At 36.9% G+C, this 15,853-nt stretch overlaps 1 protein-coding gene across 2 annotated transcripts in view; it reads left to right on the forward strand.

Moving 5' to 3' along the window:
• The window catches only part of ZFYVE16 (zinc finger FYVE-type containing 16), a 35,592-nt gene extending 19,768 nt beyond the window's left edge, over positions 1-15,824 (forward strand). The window contains exons 6-18 of one of the 2 annotated variants that reach the window (XM_069777437.1): positions 354-505; positions 2,565-2,943; positions 3,456-3,578; positions 3,673-3,828; positions 4,447-4,671; positions 6,492-6,574; positions 8,563-8,667; positions 9,449-9,599; positions 10,807-10,887; positions 11,424-11,586; positions 12,433-12,538; positions 12,943-13,107; positions 13,988-15,824. In XM_069777437.1, the coding sequence (XP_069633538.1) occupies positions 354-505; positions 2,565-2,943; positions 3,456-3,578; positions 3,673-3,828; positions 4,447-4,671; positions 6,492-6,574; positions 8,563-8,667; positions 9,449-9,599; positions 10,807-10,887; positions 11,424-11,586; positions 12,433-12,538; positions 12,943-13,107; positions 13,988-14,149 (2,051 nt within the window). In that variant the 3' untranslated portion in view covers positions 14,150-15,824. Of the gene's footprint in view, positions 1-353; positions 506-2,564; positions 2,944-3,455; positions 3,579-3,672; positions 3,829-4,446; positions 4,672-6,491; positions 6,575-8,562; positions 8,668-9,448; positions 9,600-10,806; positions 10,888-11,423; positions 11,587-12,432; positions 12,539-12,942; positions 13,108-13,987 lie in introns of those variants that run through there. The other variant, XR_011323440.1, reaches the window with a different exon arrangement.
• The last annotated feature ends 29 nt before the right edge of the window (positions 15,825-15,853 follow it).

Here is a 15,853-nt window from a genome sequence, read left to right on the forward strand (position 1 = left end):
TGAAAATATATTTTTAAACAAAGCAATAAGCTAACTTTTTTAGAGTGTATTTCATCTTTTAGTTGTGGTATGCATGTCTCTTACTACAGAGGGATGATTGAGGAAGTAGCCTTCCTCATATAGGAATTGATAAATATAACTATAGCATGGCAGCTCCCTCTGCAAGTATGCAATTTTTTTTGCATGTATTTGCCTGACTGGAGACTGGCTGATGTCACACTGTCTACCTGTGTGTAAACAGTAAACAGATTCTCTATATATTTGGGGGGAGAAGGGGCTTAATTTTTATCCCTTTCAGCTGTTAGAACAGTACAACAATATGAAGCCAGTGTTGTTTTCTTAATCTGTCCTAGGGCTGTGCCCCAAAGAACAGAGGAGAGTTTGGTTTGCAGATGGTATTTTGCCAAATGGTGAAGTGGCAGATACAATAAAACTTTCTTCTGGAGCAAAGAGGTTGTCACAGGACTTCAGTCCAGTAAACCCTGACTTGCCAGAGATGCATATGGTATGAATTAAGAAGTGTGTGTAGGTGCATGAATTGCCTCTTGAAATACCTTTGCTTGCTATTGATGGGGCCCTTACATACCATAGTAAGACTTTTGCTTCACAGTGTTTGGAATTTGAGCCAATATTTTATTTATTTTTGTGTGGGTGGCTGTGAAGTCCTTGGACTGAAATATTCTGTAGACCATACTTCAAAAGAAACCATGTTTGGTTTGGGGTGTATGTGAACTTTTAAAAATGGTATGGCAGAAAATTTTCCAAAACAAGTTTTTTTTCTACACAGCCTTTGATTAACTACTTTTATGAAGGTAACTTCAGCCATAGTTCTGAAACCTGTCATTAACAACATGCTTATAGTAGAAGTTTGTGGGTTTTTTTCCAGTGGCTTGCTATAGTTTGCCTGTTGGATTAGACTAAGTAGAAGTTTCATAATGCCCTAGAATACGACACTACAGGGTGCAGCAAAATCTCTGTGTTACTTCTAATGTGAACTAATATTGAAGAGGGGGATTGTTTTTTTAATAATAGATCATATTCATGGTGTTGAACTAGTTGCACTTGTACCACTTCTTTGGACTTTTGTTGTCAAGTTTGCTGTCGAAAGATTCAGAGAGATTCCTCAGATGGAGTCTTTTTAAAACAAAACATAGCTCTGAAGCGCTGTCTCAAGCAGTAACAAATTCGATGATTCTAACAGTGTTCAAGAGAGTTTTTTTAAAACAAATCAGTAAAGCTAATGACCAGACCAGGTCATTATTATTTGTATATGGAGGATCTGAACAGTTACCAGGTGTACAGCATGTAAATCAGCCTTAATTCATGAAGAAGGGATAGTAGTAAATGGGACTTCTTTGAAGAAGGAAGGACTCCAATAAGTTGCAATAATCAAAAGGTATAGCCTGTCTTCTGGTTTTCGGAAAGAGTAGGATATTTTCACTTGCAAAACATGAGCAATGTCTAAAATTAAAAGCAGCATGGACAAAGTGAGTGGGAAGCAATTAGTTGGTGGTTCTTGTATGCAGCTTCAGAAGCTCAAACAAAACCACCATACTGCAGCTCTAAAGCAAAGGATGTACTTTACTAGGTAACACATAATCCTGAACATGCTGCCACAGGATACTATGAAGGTCAAAAATGTAAAGTGATATGAAACACCGGCAAGCAAATTTGTGGGGAGAAAATCTGTTAGAGGCTGGTTTAGTCATGTTTTTTCTGTGTTTGTGGGATGTTATTCTGGGTACTGGTGTCTTTTTATTTTTCTGATACATGTATTCTCTAAACAGAGAATTTGCTGGAAGCTGATGGCATACCAGGAGAACTATTACAGGGCAAGCATAGAGTTGTTAGCTTTTTTCTTGCTGCAATGAAATGTCTTCCCTATTGAGATAGGATGCAAGTCTAACACACTTGAAAGGTGATAGTGCACCTCTTGATTTGTTTTGGGTTTTTTTTTATGGCAGCTCATATCCTAATGTGCCTATACTCATAGCTTGTCGTATCCATTTCACTGGGGGAGCAGCATAGGTTTGACTCCAAACTAGAAATGAATCAGATTGTAAAAAAAAAACTAGGCTCTGCTATTATTACATAGTGTCAGAATAGAAATAAATACGCTTTCAGTACTGAACTGCTGATCCCAATGATGGCAAATTACAATGATAACAAGGTTCAGTAGCTGGTGAGTGGGGAAACAGTAATACTAAACAGATTCTTGGAGGAGTACTTGGTTTATTGTTGATTGTGTTACATCTGACCGTTGTATGCTAAAATGACCAATCTGCAGTGCTCTGATATGAATTTCATGTTACCAAACAAACAAATTAATGATGCATCTTCACCTAATGTAACTCCTACAGATGGAAGGGGAAAAAAAAAAGAAAAAAGAAAAAAAAAAAAAGAAGATCCAGGAGAGAATTGGTGGTTTTCTTCTTGGTTAGAGGAAATGCATTCTTAGTATTTGTGATAGATTTCTTTCTCTTTTTGCTTCTAGAATGCTAGTAATGAAATTTCAGCTTGTTGTGAGACAAGAGTGTAGATTTTTTTTTTCTTCTTCTTCATAGGCTGCCAACACAGTGGAAGATGACATACTAACTGATGTAAATCCAAAACTGAAGGAAGAAATTGGTACTGTTACAAGAATGGAGAAACCATGTCCTTCTGTTTCTTCAGATGATGCACAGCAGTCTGTTCCAGGCCAGAGTGAGGTGGTACATAGGTATAAATCTGTAGCTCTGGAAACTAAAGAATGCTCTCCTACTGCGGAAGCTGAGAAGACTAGTTCCAGTTCAGTTGATCAGACTACAAGTGGTGTCCCCGTTAGCCCTTCAAGTTGCAGAGCACTGTGTGGTGTTGAAAACTGTGTCCGTAAAGAGATCAGCCTTGTTCCTGATGATGATAAACTGCCACCACTTTTGCTTGCAGTGGGTGAAAAAGGAAAAGGTAAAATTTGAGAAAATTGTTAAAATTTAATCACCTGATGCAAGATTTCTAAATATGAACTTGTGTGTATATAATTTGTATTTTAATACAATTCTGATCTCTCATTAATTGCTGCACATTGGATTGTTGGATAATTAAACATGCATTATTAACAAGATCAATATGTTATGAAGAGAGTACTTCATCACTTAAATGCATTTTAGTAGTGACTGTGCTTATTGATGTACCAGTATATGGATGAGGAGACAGCATACGCAATTAGTCAGTAATTACCAAATGAATGGTAGACCTAGCTTGCACCTTTGTTACAAGTTACTGCTTTATTTTTATATGTTCCTTGAATCTTAGGGTAAGCTATTCATTGGTTGATAGTTAGCTATTCTAAGTTTGAGAATAATTACCACCCTCTTAAGAGAGGAGGATGGGACAGCCTTCCAGATGCTGTGATCTGTAATTCTTGTTTTAGATAGTTGGCTGACATGTTGAACTGAATCAGGTGTTAATTTCTGTAGATCGTCTAGTGGAAGAACGTCCATCTCACCAACAGGTCAGCTTGCTTCTTGTGGAAGGAAGTCCTAATCCGTTAACTTTTATCCTAAATGCAAACTTGCTTGTAAATGTCAAGCTAATAACTTGTAAGTAGTGCACGTTTTCTTTTCCATTAAATCCAGCTTCCTTTTTCTGACTGTAAAACAGCTTTGCTATGGTATCTTATCTTTTTAATTAAAGATTCTTCAGAAAAGTGCTGGTACTTCTCAACAAATGGACTGCATGGTTTGGGTCAGGCAGAAATTATCATTCTGTTGCAGCGTTTGCCAGATGAAGAGATTTTTCCTAGTGAAGTATTCAGATTATTTATTGACATCTATAAGGATGCAATGAAAGGTACGTAATTTTAATGTCTAACTTCTTACATTGTAATATCTTCTTGCTGATCTTTAAAGCTGGAAGTTGATACATAATTTTTCTTGTGGTATTTGTAGGTATCTAATGATTCTGTTTAAAAACCCTGCAGTGTTAGCCTTGGGTTCTAAATAACAGGAAGACAAAAAAATCTAAGTTTCTTTGTTTCATGTACTTCTTCAAACATCCTGTTTGCAGGGGTTTTTTTGTTCTTCATTTATACTGTGTTGGAGATTCTGGGTGTAAGTCCTTGAGTTTAGGACATCTGGAACTTTATTTGTAGAAGTACAATACTCTTATGTATATAAATATTTGAGGTCTGTTAATCAAAGCTCATCAATTGGTGTGTGCCAAAACGTTGTACACTCTAGGGTTTTTGGTATTTGTTTGGGAAAACCTCATTTCATATTCAAGTTCATTTAGTTAGTAAATATAGAGCACTTAGTCTATGGGTTTAGATGTCTGTCAGACTTTCAGGAAGATGTGAAATATACCACATGGCTGACAAGTCTATAGGAGACCACTGGTTGGAGTAGTTTTCTTGACACTAATGTATTACGTCTCTGGATGTGCAAAGACTCTCTGTCCCTCTTTCTACAGGAAAATTAATAAGAAACATGGAAAACATCACTTTTACTGAAAACTTTCTCGGTAACAAAGAGCATGGAGGATTCCTGTTTGTTTCACCAAGTTTTCAGAAACTTGAAGATCAAATTCTACCAGAAAACCCTTTTCTTTGTGGCATTCTCATCCATAAGCTGGAAATACCCTGGGCAAAAGTTTTTCCAATCCGTTTAATGTTGAGAATGGGAGCAGAATATGGGAGTAAGTTTTAACACTTTAAATAGCTGTATAAATGTATTTTGTAAAATTCCCTTTGGAAGATTTTTAGACAAACAAAATATTTAAAATCATCTTTGCAGTATTTTTTATTACACTTGTGTAGGACTGATGTTTGTTTCATACACAGGAACCCACCTATTGAGGCACTTGGGAATTTCCATTGTCCTGCTAGACTCCCTTAATTTTTTTTTCCTCTTCTTAGCTGATGAGAAAGCTAAGAAACCAAAACTGACAGTAATAAAGTATCAAAATGCCTAACTTTTGTTGTCATGGGAGAAAGGTTTGAAGGGAATTTCACAAACCCAATTTACAACTCTTGACAAATTGGGGTTTTGAATTAAATTACTGAAATAGAGTATATTGGCAAAATATTACTGCTTCATTAAATGAATAAAGGTATTCATTACTTACAACAATAACTTACAAATTAATACATTTGAAATCTCTAGGGCTGTAAAAATGCAGGAGGCATTCTTACTTTGAAAGATAGATGAAGAGCATGTAAATGTGTGCCACCAGAGGTTGTGCAGTGACACAACCTCCATGTGGGAATTACCTTCCACAGTCTGGTTGCAGGCTGATGGGAGCATTTTCTGCTCTCCCAATGAGATTTACATTGACACTGCTCCAGTCCCACCAAACAAAAGTGTTTATGCAGAATCCCATTGCCTTGAAGAACAGATAAAGCTAGCTTGAGCAAGACCTGAAAGTAGATACTGCTCTTAATGCTTTCTAGAGTTCTTGTGTACTTGCTTGAATAGTGCGGACATTTAATTTAGTGATATAGGTGCTGTTTTGCTTCCTGTTGCACTGCTGCTTACTTAGGATTTAGAGCAGGAGTTCAGATAAGGTGCTGCGCGCAGCAGTTGCTTAAGTGGAATGGATTTCAAAAACATGTCATACACAACTTTCCTGACCTGAATGCGTTTTTGATAAATAAGCCTACCATTCTAGAAGCTGCAAGTCCATAAATATGTATCACTTGCTTGTTTATGGATTTCTTGAGTCAATAGCAGATTTCTACTGGCCAGGCTTCCGTCTGTGTGTTGTCAAGGGTGGTAGCTTCTTTGTCATTCTTACTTCGCTTACCAAGCTACTTTTTTTTTTTTTTTTTTTTTTAAAAAAAGCAACTTTGCATCCTTGACCTCACAACCCTGACTTCACTGTGCTACTTGTTTTGTTTTCATATGGCTTCATACTGTGGTCTGTGGTCTCCTGCATGTTAATGCCTTCGCTAATTTCCATCTGCATGTATTTCCCATTGCAGCCAGGGGCCTCTTAAAGCACGTTACATGGTATGAATATCCTCCCTCACTCTATTCTTGCTTATCAATACTAAGTGGTACTTCACTTTGTATTATAGCATTAACATAGAAGCAGATGTTAACGTGTATGGTATTCTTATTCAAGCATCTATGAAGCCTTGCAACCCCTGCTGCAGCTGGTGATCCAAAGACTGAAGCCAGGATGTTTCCATCCAGATCACCTATTGCAAGAAACATAGCTGGCAGAGCATATGAGAGCAGTGAAAAATCTCTGCCACAAAATTACTGCCACTAGGAGAGTAACTCCATGCAATGACATTGCAGTAGGATTTAACCATGGCTGGGGAAGCCATGCAGTGGGCCAAAGCACAGTCCATGACAGAATTAGACAGGGGCTCTAGTTCCTTTGGCTGGTCTGATACTGAGATTAAGAAACGTAGGCTATAGCTGAAAATAAAAATAAGTACTTGGATTAGCAAGTTTTACAGTTGTTCACAGGTAAATGTGACCTTTTCTTTTTTTCTTCCCTGACTCTAGCATATCCAACTTCTGTAGTAAGTTTCAGGGACCGGAAGCCACTCTTCGGAGAGATTGGACAAACAATTATGAATCTACTTGTTGTGAGTAAATGTTTTATTCTTTTCCCTTCCTGTTATAATTTAGATTATGTAAAATATCCTCAAAACTCTGATTCTTGAAAGCAGAGTTATTTTTGGCAAAGATAAAGAGCTAATATTTTTGTTCTTCATACCTGACTTGAAACTTTCTTACAAATGAGTGCAAGTGAGTTAGGAAAGCTGTATCTTTCATGTTATTTGTTACATATTAGTTCTGGTAGTAAGAAATGGCTTTAAATGAATGAGAAAACTGTTGACATTTACATAGAAGCTGGTAGTAGTCATTGTTCAGTTGCATTTTTCTCTTCCAAGCATTGGTGTGGTGTGGGAATTCTAGTCTTAAGTCTGACCATTTTTTAAATGTGAAGGAAGACTTGACAGACAGATGCTGTGGTCTAACTGTAATTGTAATTAGTCTGTCACACAACCTTACCAGAGCTACACAGTCTGACTGTCTTATGTGAAGAAGTTTTTGGCAAAATCATCAGAGTAAGTGAAGTCCGGAATTTATGCCATTGCCTGAGGAAGTTTTCCCTTTTGTCACCCAAATAATTTGATTTAAACTTCCAGTAAACCTGTATTCCTGACCAGTAACGTTCTTCATCTAATACTTATATAGAACTTATCCTTAATGCCATGATGAAAAGTGCTGTAAGGCTGTGGAAAGAATTGCATGTATTATTTAGATGATTGCAAAATCCTCTCCGAAGAGTTTAGAGACCATTACAGCTGAGATGAAACTGCAGTCTTTGGCCCCTCTTTCTTTTCTCTCACTGTTGATGTCCATATTGCTACCTAAGGAATCAATCAGAGGAGTTGCACCATCTGAAAAACAGCATGTTTTTTTCTTGATGGAGGAATCTTACATTTTAATTCCATGAGCCAGCTTCCTGTCTGATTGGTGAAGTGCCAGTACCAATGTGGAATTGCATCTTCAGACTTCGAGGAATCTTAATGTTGTGCTGCTGATGAAGCGAGCTTCTATGGAGTTTATTTTCAGCTGAATTTGAGTTACTCTGATTCTCCTTCATAGCTGTGTTTGTAGTGTCAGCTTGAAGCAGACAGTGGGAATATGTGCTCCTTGGCAGGACTGCGTCAGTTGATGCAGCAGGAGTTTTAGTCATTTTAAGATGACTGCAGAATGTTCTCTTGATGTTACATTTTTAACTCCCTGTGGTGCAAATCCTCATTTAAAGATCATATAAAATCTTGTACCACACAAGTGACTGAGGTAGTGGTAAATGATGGAGGCGAAGGACATCTGCGATGTATATCCTTAATATTGTTAAAACAATGCCAGTTCAATTCAAACTTGTAATGCAGTAAGGTGTGTTCATAAATACCCTTCTTGCTACAGCCGTGCTGATTGAGGAAGGTACTGATTACCTGGCTTAGCTGGTGACAGGACCCTTTTCTAACCTTTTTTCAGCTGAGCTATTAAAGGCAAATAAGACCATTCTATACCTAAAGTTGTTCTTCTGGAATAAAACAGACTACAGAAATTTTGCAGAAGTGTCTGAGATGATGGATGATAACTTCTGTCAGAGCAAGGTATAAGAAACAGTGTGGTATTCAGGCTATAACTCAACAAGTTAGAGCTCTAGGGGACAGGGTGTGAATCTACAAACTAATCTAGATGGTGGCTTCCATGCTTTGCTGTTCTGTCAGAGAGGAAGGGTGTTGAAGTATTTTGTCATCTAAAACACTGTAAGATCCTAATGTGCATGAAGTAGCCATAGTCTAGATAGCCCACTAGTAGATAGACCTGCCTTGTCAGTGCTATAAATTTGTAATATATTCACTAAGGTACCTTTCACATACATCACACTAGGAAGAAGGTGATGACTAAGTCTTCAGCCACCCTTAATGTCATTACTCTGTAGAAGACTCAGAGCTGTATGTAAGGTACTTTTGTCTAGGTGGTATTTGTTATAAAAGGTAAGAAAATTATACTTAATTGTCTGCTAATGTAAAAACTTTGTCTGTTATAGGACCTTAGAAATTATCAGTATACTGTGCATACCATAGAAAATCTGTTTGTTCATGTGGAAGTGGGTAGAAGCTGTATTAAAATACCCCTAAGGAAGTATAATGAGGTGAGTAAAACCATCTTGATTAGCTTTCTAATCAAAACTGCTTTAGACTATTTTTCATATAATACCAGTCACATCTTAGCATGAGCTCTTTAAAAAAAAAAAAAAAGAAAAGAAAAACCACTTGATGGCAGCTCTCTAGATTATTTTGCTATTTGCTGTGCAGTAGGCTTTTTAAACTGATGTAAGCATGTGATGGGGGAAGGGGGAGGGTGTGAAATTTTCTGAACGCACATTTCTTTCTTCCTGGATATGTTGGAAGGTGGATAATGATGAGTGAAAAGTTGAGCTTTAGGATAACTGTTAAATGAAGAAAAATCAGCAGTTTCTTCAAAATCGTTTAGCATGTATTTTCAAGGATTCTCTCTTACACATTTCCCGATGATGGTGTTTTGCTTAAAATGTAAAAAAAAAAATCTTTTCTGCCGGTGTAGTTTTCATTACAGTTTGTTTACTTCAGCTTTAACAAAAAAAACCCTGAACAGTAAACTGCATGAGGCTTAATGCATATTTTAGCCTTAAGACCAACAAAATCCCTACAACTGATGCTGCATTGTCCAGCAGTACTCAGACTTATCTCTCTCAACTGAAATAGTATTTTTGATCATGTTTAGTGTTCCTGCAGCTAGTCATGGCAAACTGTGTTGTTCAAACTCTCTGGGATTAACTAAGTGAATAATTCTTGGGATTTGTTTTGAGAGCTGGATTTTTCTAATGTCTTGTATTTAAAATGAGTACTGCAAAGTGAGATTTGTCAGTTTAATGACAAATTTTGTATTGACAGGTAATGAAGGTGATAAACTCTTCTAATGAACATGTAATTAGTATAGGAGCAAGTTTTAATACTGAAGCAGATTCTCACTTAGTGTGTGTGCAGAATAAGCACGGGCTCTATCACACACAAGCAATCAGTGCTACTGGACATCCTAGGAGAGGTAAGCTGTCTAGTTTGGCTTGTGGAGAAAAATTGCATTTCTAGAGCAGAAATGTAAGTTCACTGCTAGGCTGCAAGGAAAATATGTATTCTCAGTAAGTTGTTGAGACAAAAAGTTTGGCATTCAAGCAGCAAAGGAATTTAAATGCAAAAAAAAAAATTGCTGGTTTATATCAACACTTAGCTACCTTTTACAAATGTTATGTTAAATGGACACTGATACTTTTTTCCTCTCTGTTTCTAGGATGTTATTAATACAGCTTACATTTTCAAACATAATCAGATTCTTTACATCTTTCAAAATCTAAATTTAATATTGGTGTGAACTGGGCGATATATTTACATATGTAAACAATAGTCTTAGTAACTGAGTGTATGGAAATACGGTAACAGTGAGTAACTCCATAGAACACCTAGCAAACTGATAAAACCACCTGGCCAGAGAATAGTGCAGAGGTACCTTTCAGGTTCTGAAAGTAATACAGTTGTGCAGCATGGCAGTTTGTCTGGACTCGTAAGTCATGCTTTTCAACAAGGCCCATTGGCCCATTGTTGGGCGGGGAATTCCAGATCGGTAGGGCTGTAATCTTGCAATCACCAGTGTCAACCTGAAATGTTGTTCTGTGCTTCATTAAGCATAGCTACTTAGCATGTTCTTGTTTGAAGCACTGTGTGCAACAGATTTATGCAAGGGTTTGTAGCATAGAAAGTCGCTTATGTCATTTTTTCTTTCAGTTGCTTTTAGTACCACTGAAAATGATCTAAACTTCAAGAATATATTCTGTAAATAAATTAAATTTAGAAGTTGAACAGCATGTCTGTTTTAAAGGACCAAATAAAAAAAAAAAATTAAAAAAAACCCCACACCACTGTTTCTTCAATTGTGTCTCCTCTTCGTATACAAAGGTTTTTTTGGCTTGCCTGGCTGGGTTGGCTTGCCATCAATATCTTAAAAGGATACTGTATGCACTCACAAAATAAGTTAACAAAGCTGATCTTTTTTGCCAAGGTCCCATTAGAAAAAATTTTTCTTTCTTTAGACAATTATGTTTCATATCATGCTGTCAGTAAGGTATTTCTATTAGCGCTTTCAGTATAGTAGTACCTTTTTTGCCTGCGTTTTTAAAAAGGAATGCAAGTTAAATGTTAGTAGTGACAAACTTAAGTGACATGAAGTGGTACTCACTTTTTGTTTCTACTTTTTCTAGTTACAGGTGCAAGTTTTGTGGTGTTTAATGGAGCTTTAAAAACATCTTCAGGATTTTTAGCTAAATCCAGTATAGTTGAAGGTAAGAATTTTGTCCTATGTGGCTTCTTCTTAAGAGAACTTAAAAAAAATAGCAGCAGTCTTGTGCAAGATCTTTATTTTTTTCTCTGTTCAGGATTTTTAACTTTGTAGAATACCTGTTTCAAATAAATGCTATATAAAAGATACATGCTAGTTCACCTAATTGTTTGAAAACATACCAAGTTTTAACTCTTTTTGCTTTAGTCAATGCAAGTCTTTCCTTTATGGTTGCCTACATCTGGAACTATTTTCACTGTTGTGTTGATGAGATACATACATAGACATATAAATGCAAAATACTTCTAAGATTAGTCTAAGATTGATCTTTTAGTCTTAGTTCTGTTCACAAAGATTTTCATTACTTCCTCTTTCATATAACATTTAATGCTGTAGTTGGGGGATGGAGTCCACTTGATGTGCATTTATTAACGAGCTGTAGGAGAGGGTTGTCCCACCAGAATTTAAGCTAACATTCTACTAAAAAGCTATGCTACTCTTTCTGTAGATAAGTTGGGATTTTAACTGTTTTTTTTCTAGATGGACTAATGGTACAAATAACACCAGAAATGATGGAAAGCCTACGTCAGGCGTTAAGAGACAAGAAGGACTTTAAAATAACTTGTGGAAAAACGGATACAGGAGACATAAAAGAATATGTAGATATTTGCTGGGTAGAAAATGAAGAAAAAACAAACAAAGGGTAAATGTATTACCAAAGCAAAACATCTTAGAGAATTCTTGTTCCCAATTTTCAAATATCCACCTTTAACTTCTTGAAATTAATCTAAGGTATTTTTATTGAAAGAAAGTACTTGATACTAAAACCTGAAAGGGGATAGAACGGTAAACTGCTTGCAATCCTCTAGATGTCACTAACAGAACAATTTTGCTTGTAGTTCACCAAAATCAACATAGTTTTCTGTGTTCAGGAAGGTGTCAGGAAAAGTGTGTGAACCCTCAGTTTCCTTTGAAAGTCCTCTATCAAATCAGTCATCAGTTTGTGTGGAGATGCAATTAATCCCTTTAAGCTTCCTTGGGGGGTGGGGGGCGGGGCTTGGAAGTGCATTGTACTGCCCTTGGCCATTCACCACTTGGCATGCCAGCATTCAACAAAGCAAAATGAGATGCAAGACATCTTTATTGGATGTGATTCAAATGCTTGTTTATGTAGCTTCAAACTTTTAATTATACATCACTAAGTCAAAACTTGTCTCACCTTAAGTATTTTCTCAGGCCACGGGTTTGACTTGGTATGCCTTTGTCTGTGGATTCTCTGACCAATTAGAACAAACAGTGGCTTTACCTAAGATGGTTTATAGCTTCTTAAACCTGTAAGATTAGGTTTTTATTAAGTGCTGTTTGTTCCCTATTTAGGATATTTCTTTCTGTAGCATCTGTATTTTCATGATGCAAGTCCTGTATTACATTTTGTTGTAAAGCTGTTTAAATAGCCTTTAAGGATGGCTAAACGTTGTTTTATACAAGTTATTCAATCTAAATCATAAAACATTGTTTTAATTATTAACCATACTATTATCTTCCATAGCATTTTAAGCCCAGTCGATGGAAAATCATTGGAAGGAACTCAGCATGAAAAAGTACCACAAGGCAGAGACTTTGAAAGAGAGGGAAAAGTTATGAAGTGTACCGAAGTTAGTAAATTGTTCTTGAGCCTTTTTGATACTTTTTAGAATAGTTAAGTGGTAAAGTGATTATACTAAGTGATAATGCTAAAGAAACTAAGTTAGGTGATGTATAGCCATACTGATAGGCAGAATGTTCTCCATAGCTCTTTGATAAGTTTACATACTTTTCATTTTTCTCCTCTGAAAAAGACTAAGTCTGTTAGTATTGATAACTCTATAAATATATAATCCAGATATTCCCATGGTCACTTAAGTATTTTGATTGAATAGATGAAATACTAAAATACTTTGCCAGCAAACAAGCATTATAGCTTGCTGCTTTCTGCATTATATGTATACTGAATTACTCTTTTTCTTACTTTCTAATATAACCAGGCTGCTGACTGTCCTTATCCTTTCTGTAATTTCAGGTGTACTATTTTCTGAAGGACCATGAACTATCCAGTCCTGTTCCTCACCAGTTTGCTAAAGAGATTGCTGTTGCCTGCAGTACTGCTCTTTGCCCACACCTAAAAACCTTGAAAAATAATGGGATGAATAAGATAGGCCTAAGAGTTTCTATTGACTCAGATATGGTAATCTTTCAACTCTTATTGCAGACATTCCATTTCAACTGAAATCTCTTTCTTGGAAAGATGTTGGATCTCTTTCTGTATGTTTTTAGTTTTTTGCCCTACCCCAGATCCAGACTGAGAATGAAATTTCATGAAGAAGCTGTCTTAATGACTAGTTTTTCTTCAAAGTAATAGTCCTGTTTCCTTATTCTGGCCCAAACTCCCTAATAGCTGCTTGCAGTAAGCTACCTGTCCTTCCCTAGTTGTAACTCTCTGGCACTCATCTGCATCTAAGGTAAGTCAATGTAGAGCATCATAGAACCAATTTTCTGATGCTTTTCTCGAAGTATGTAGTTTTCTGCTGGTTTTGCTCCCTAATGTAGTGCAGTAAGCGATAATTACGCCAAAATCTGTACAGCAAAAAAGGACAGGTCTGCCCAGTTGAGTATGGAAGAGGGGGGAAGGCAAGGCTATCCAGCATGTGATGCCCCTCAAAAGATTACAAAACAGCAGAACAGTTTGGTTCCTTGCCTCTGAACGTGTTCTTATCTTTTTTGAGAGAAGCTGGAAATACAGTCCTGAAAATCTAGTTTTCCGTAGTATATTTTGAAATTAATAATAACTGTGATAATAGGATATAATTGGATCGCTCTTCAACATCAGAAGCAGTCTGGGACACAGAGGAAGAGGATTTGTGGCCCTGTAAACCCAGGGGAATATTGCATGCTTCTCAATGACAAGCCCAATTGTCTGTGATTGACCTCAAAACCCATCCAGTTGCCAGTATTTGTTATTTTGTCACTTCATGCTAGCTGAAATATTCTTTTACCAAGATACTACACTTCTGCGTTGTCTTGTCAATATGAAAAGTAATATCAACATTAATGTGTTTTCCTTCTAGGTTGAGTACTTGGCCGGATCTGGAGGATACCTTCTTCCACAGATGTATCTGAATGAATTGGACAGTGCTCTGATTCCTGTGATTCATGGTGGGATGTCAGATCCTATGAGTCTACCAGTGAAAATTGAATTAATATTTTTCATCAGAGAACATCTGTTTTGATGAGGCTGATTACAGGCAGTACACTGATTTGCTAGATCTGAACACCAAAGTTATAATGCTACAAACACTAAAAATGTTGAAGTTTCTAAACCTGTTATGTTTTAATAGATTTCCAAACTTTTCTAAAACCCTCAAATCCTCTCTGGTTACTTTGCCACAAAAGAACTGTAGTTTGTAATGTTTCCTAAAGTTCTGAAAGTTTACACTTAATACAGGTGCATAAGAGGGCAGGTTTTGTTACCTCTTCACACAGTTGTAGCATTTACTATATGTAGTGTAACTTTAAGCCATACTATCTTGCCTCTTAACCTCAGACAAGTGTTACTAAAAGTCGCTGTGGTTAGATCTCATCTCTGCAGCGTGTGCTTTCCATCTATAAATGAGCTAAACACTGAAGTAAAAGCTGGCACAAAACTTTCCTTGCTGTTTGAGATTCAAATATGAGCTCTTCTATAGCTGTCTGCAAAATTCCGGCGTCAGTACAAAATACAAGTGCACACCTTCTGACACTTGTTTATGGTCAGCACAAGGAAGAATTTTGCAGGTATGTTTATGAAGACTCTGTAGTTGAAATCCTTAACATTATGATGTTATGCTGGTGCTTCAGGAAAACATGCTCTGAATTAATTTTTTTACAAAGTAACTGATTTCCTTCTTGTATTTATAAGGATTTATCTAACTAAATGGATGCTATTTTTATAAATACTGCTGTTTTTTTCTTTACTCTGTGCTCAGCAGTCCTGATACAATTTGACCTTTCAAGGGTTAAAAAAGAACAGATTACCCTTGATGTAATCTACACATAGCAATAAGTCAGACAAGAATTCTGCAGAATCTGTTCTGCTCCTGTCTACTGCTTTTGCCACCTCTTAGTAGCCACGTTTACTGTCAGGGAGAATTGATGTATTAAGTGTGAATTTTCATGAACAGATTGATTTTTGGTGTACCTGAGCTTCTTGTATAGTACATATTTTTGATATTGGGTCATTAAGATCTATTTATGTATTTGTGATGCATGTGATTTGTACTGAGGTTCAGCAAACCATCACTGGGGTTTAGTAACTGTCACGCAAGTGTTTGTCAAGAACAGACCCAAAACTAAAGATACACGAGATCTATATTGTTTTCAGTAAAAATGCTGGTGCAACTTTATAATGAGACTATTGAAACTTTGATGCCTTCTTGATGCTAATAGGGGATATTCTACGTTTTTGTATCAAAAACAATTTGTAACTTAACCTATGCTGCTCTGCTGTTACCTGTGCTTCGAAATACCGGTTGTAGAAGGGTTTAGGTGTCAACATCTTGCCCTGGAGGAAACTGAGGCTGCGTTTGTGCTAATTAATATAACTTCTTCAGAGAAACTGCAGTTATGGGGGAGAGCTGAAGACCACACTACGTGCAGTATGAACAAAACACCTCCTTGCTTGCAAAGAAGCTGCAACCAGACGGTCGAGAAACCACCCGTGGCAGACTGAACAGCACCTGAGGACTCTGACTGGGTGGGAGATGGCTGTTGCCCCGGCACCCCATGGGTAAACCATCTGTGTTCGTAGGGGTAACTAGAGGAACAGCTGCCTCTTGCCACTTACCCTGTACTGTCTCCTCCTAAGTAACGATCAATAAAGTTAACTAAGCTGCCTGATCTCTTACCTCTGTTACGAAAAAAATAAAAGGACACCTTCTGCGTGGACGGGTCTCGCC

Source organism: Haliaeetus albicilla, chromosome Z (assembly GCF_947461875.1).
Source record: "Haliaeetus albicilla chromosome Z, bHalAlb1.1, whole genome shotgun sequence".
NCBI lineage: Eukaryota > Metazoa > Chordata > Aves > Accipitriformes > Accipitridae > Haliaeetus > Haliaeetus albicilla.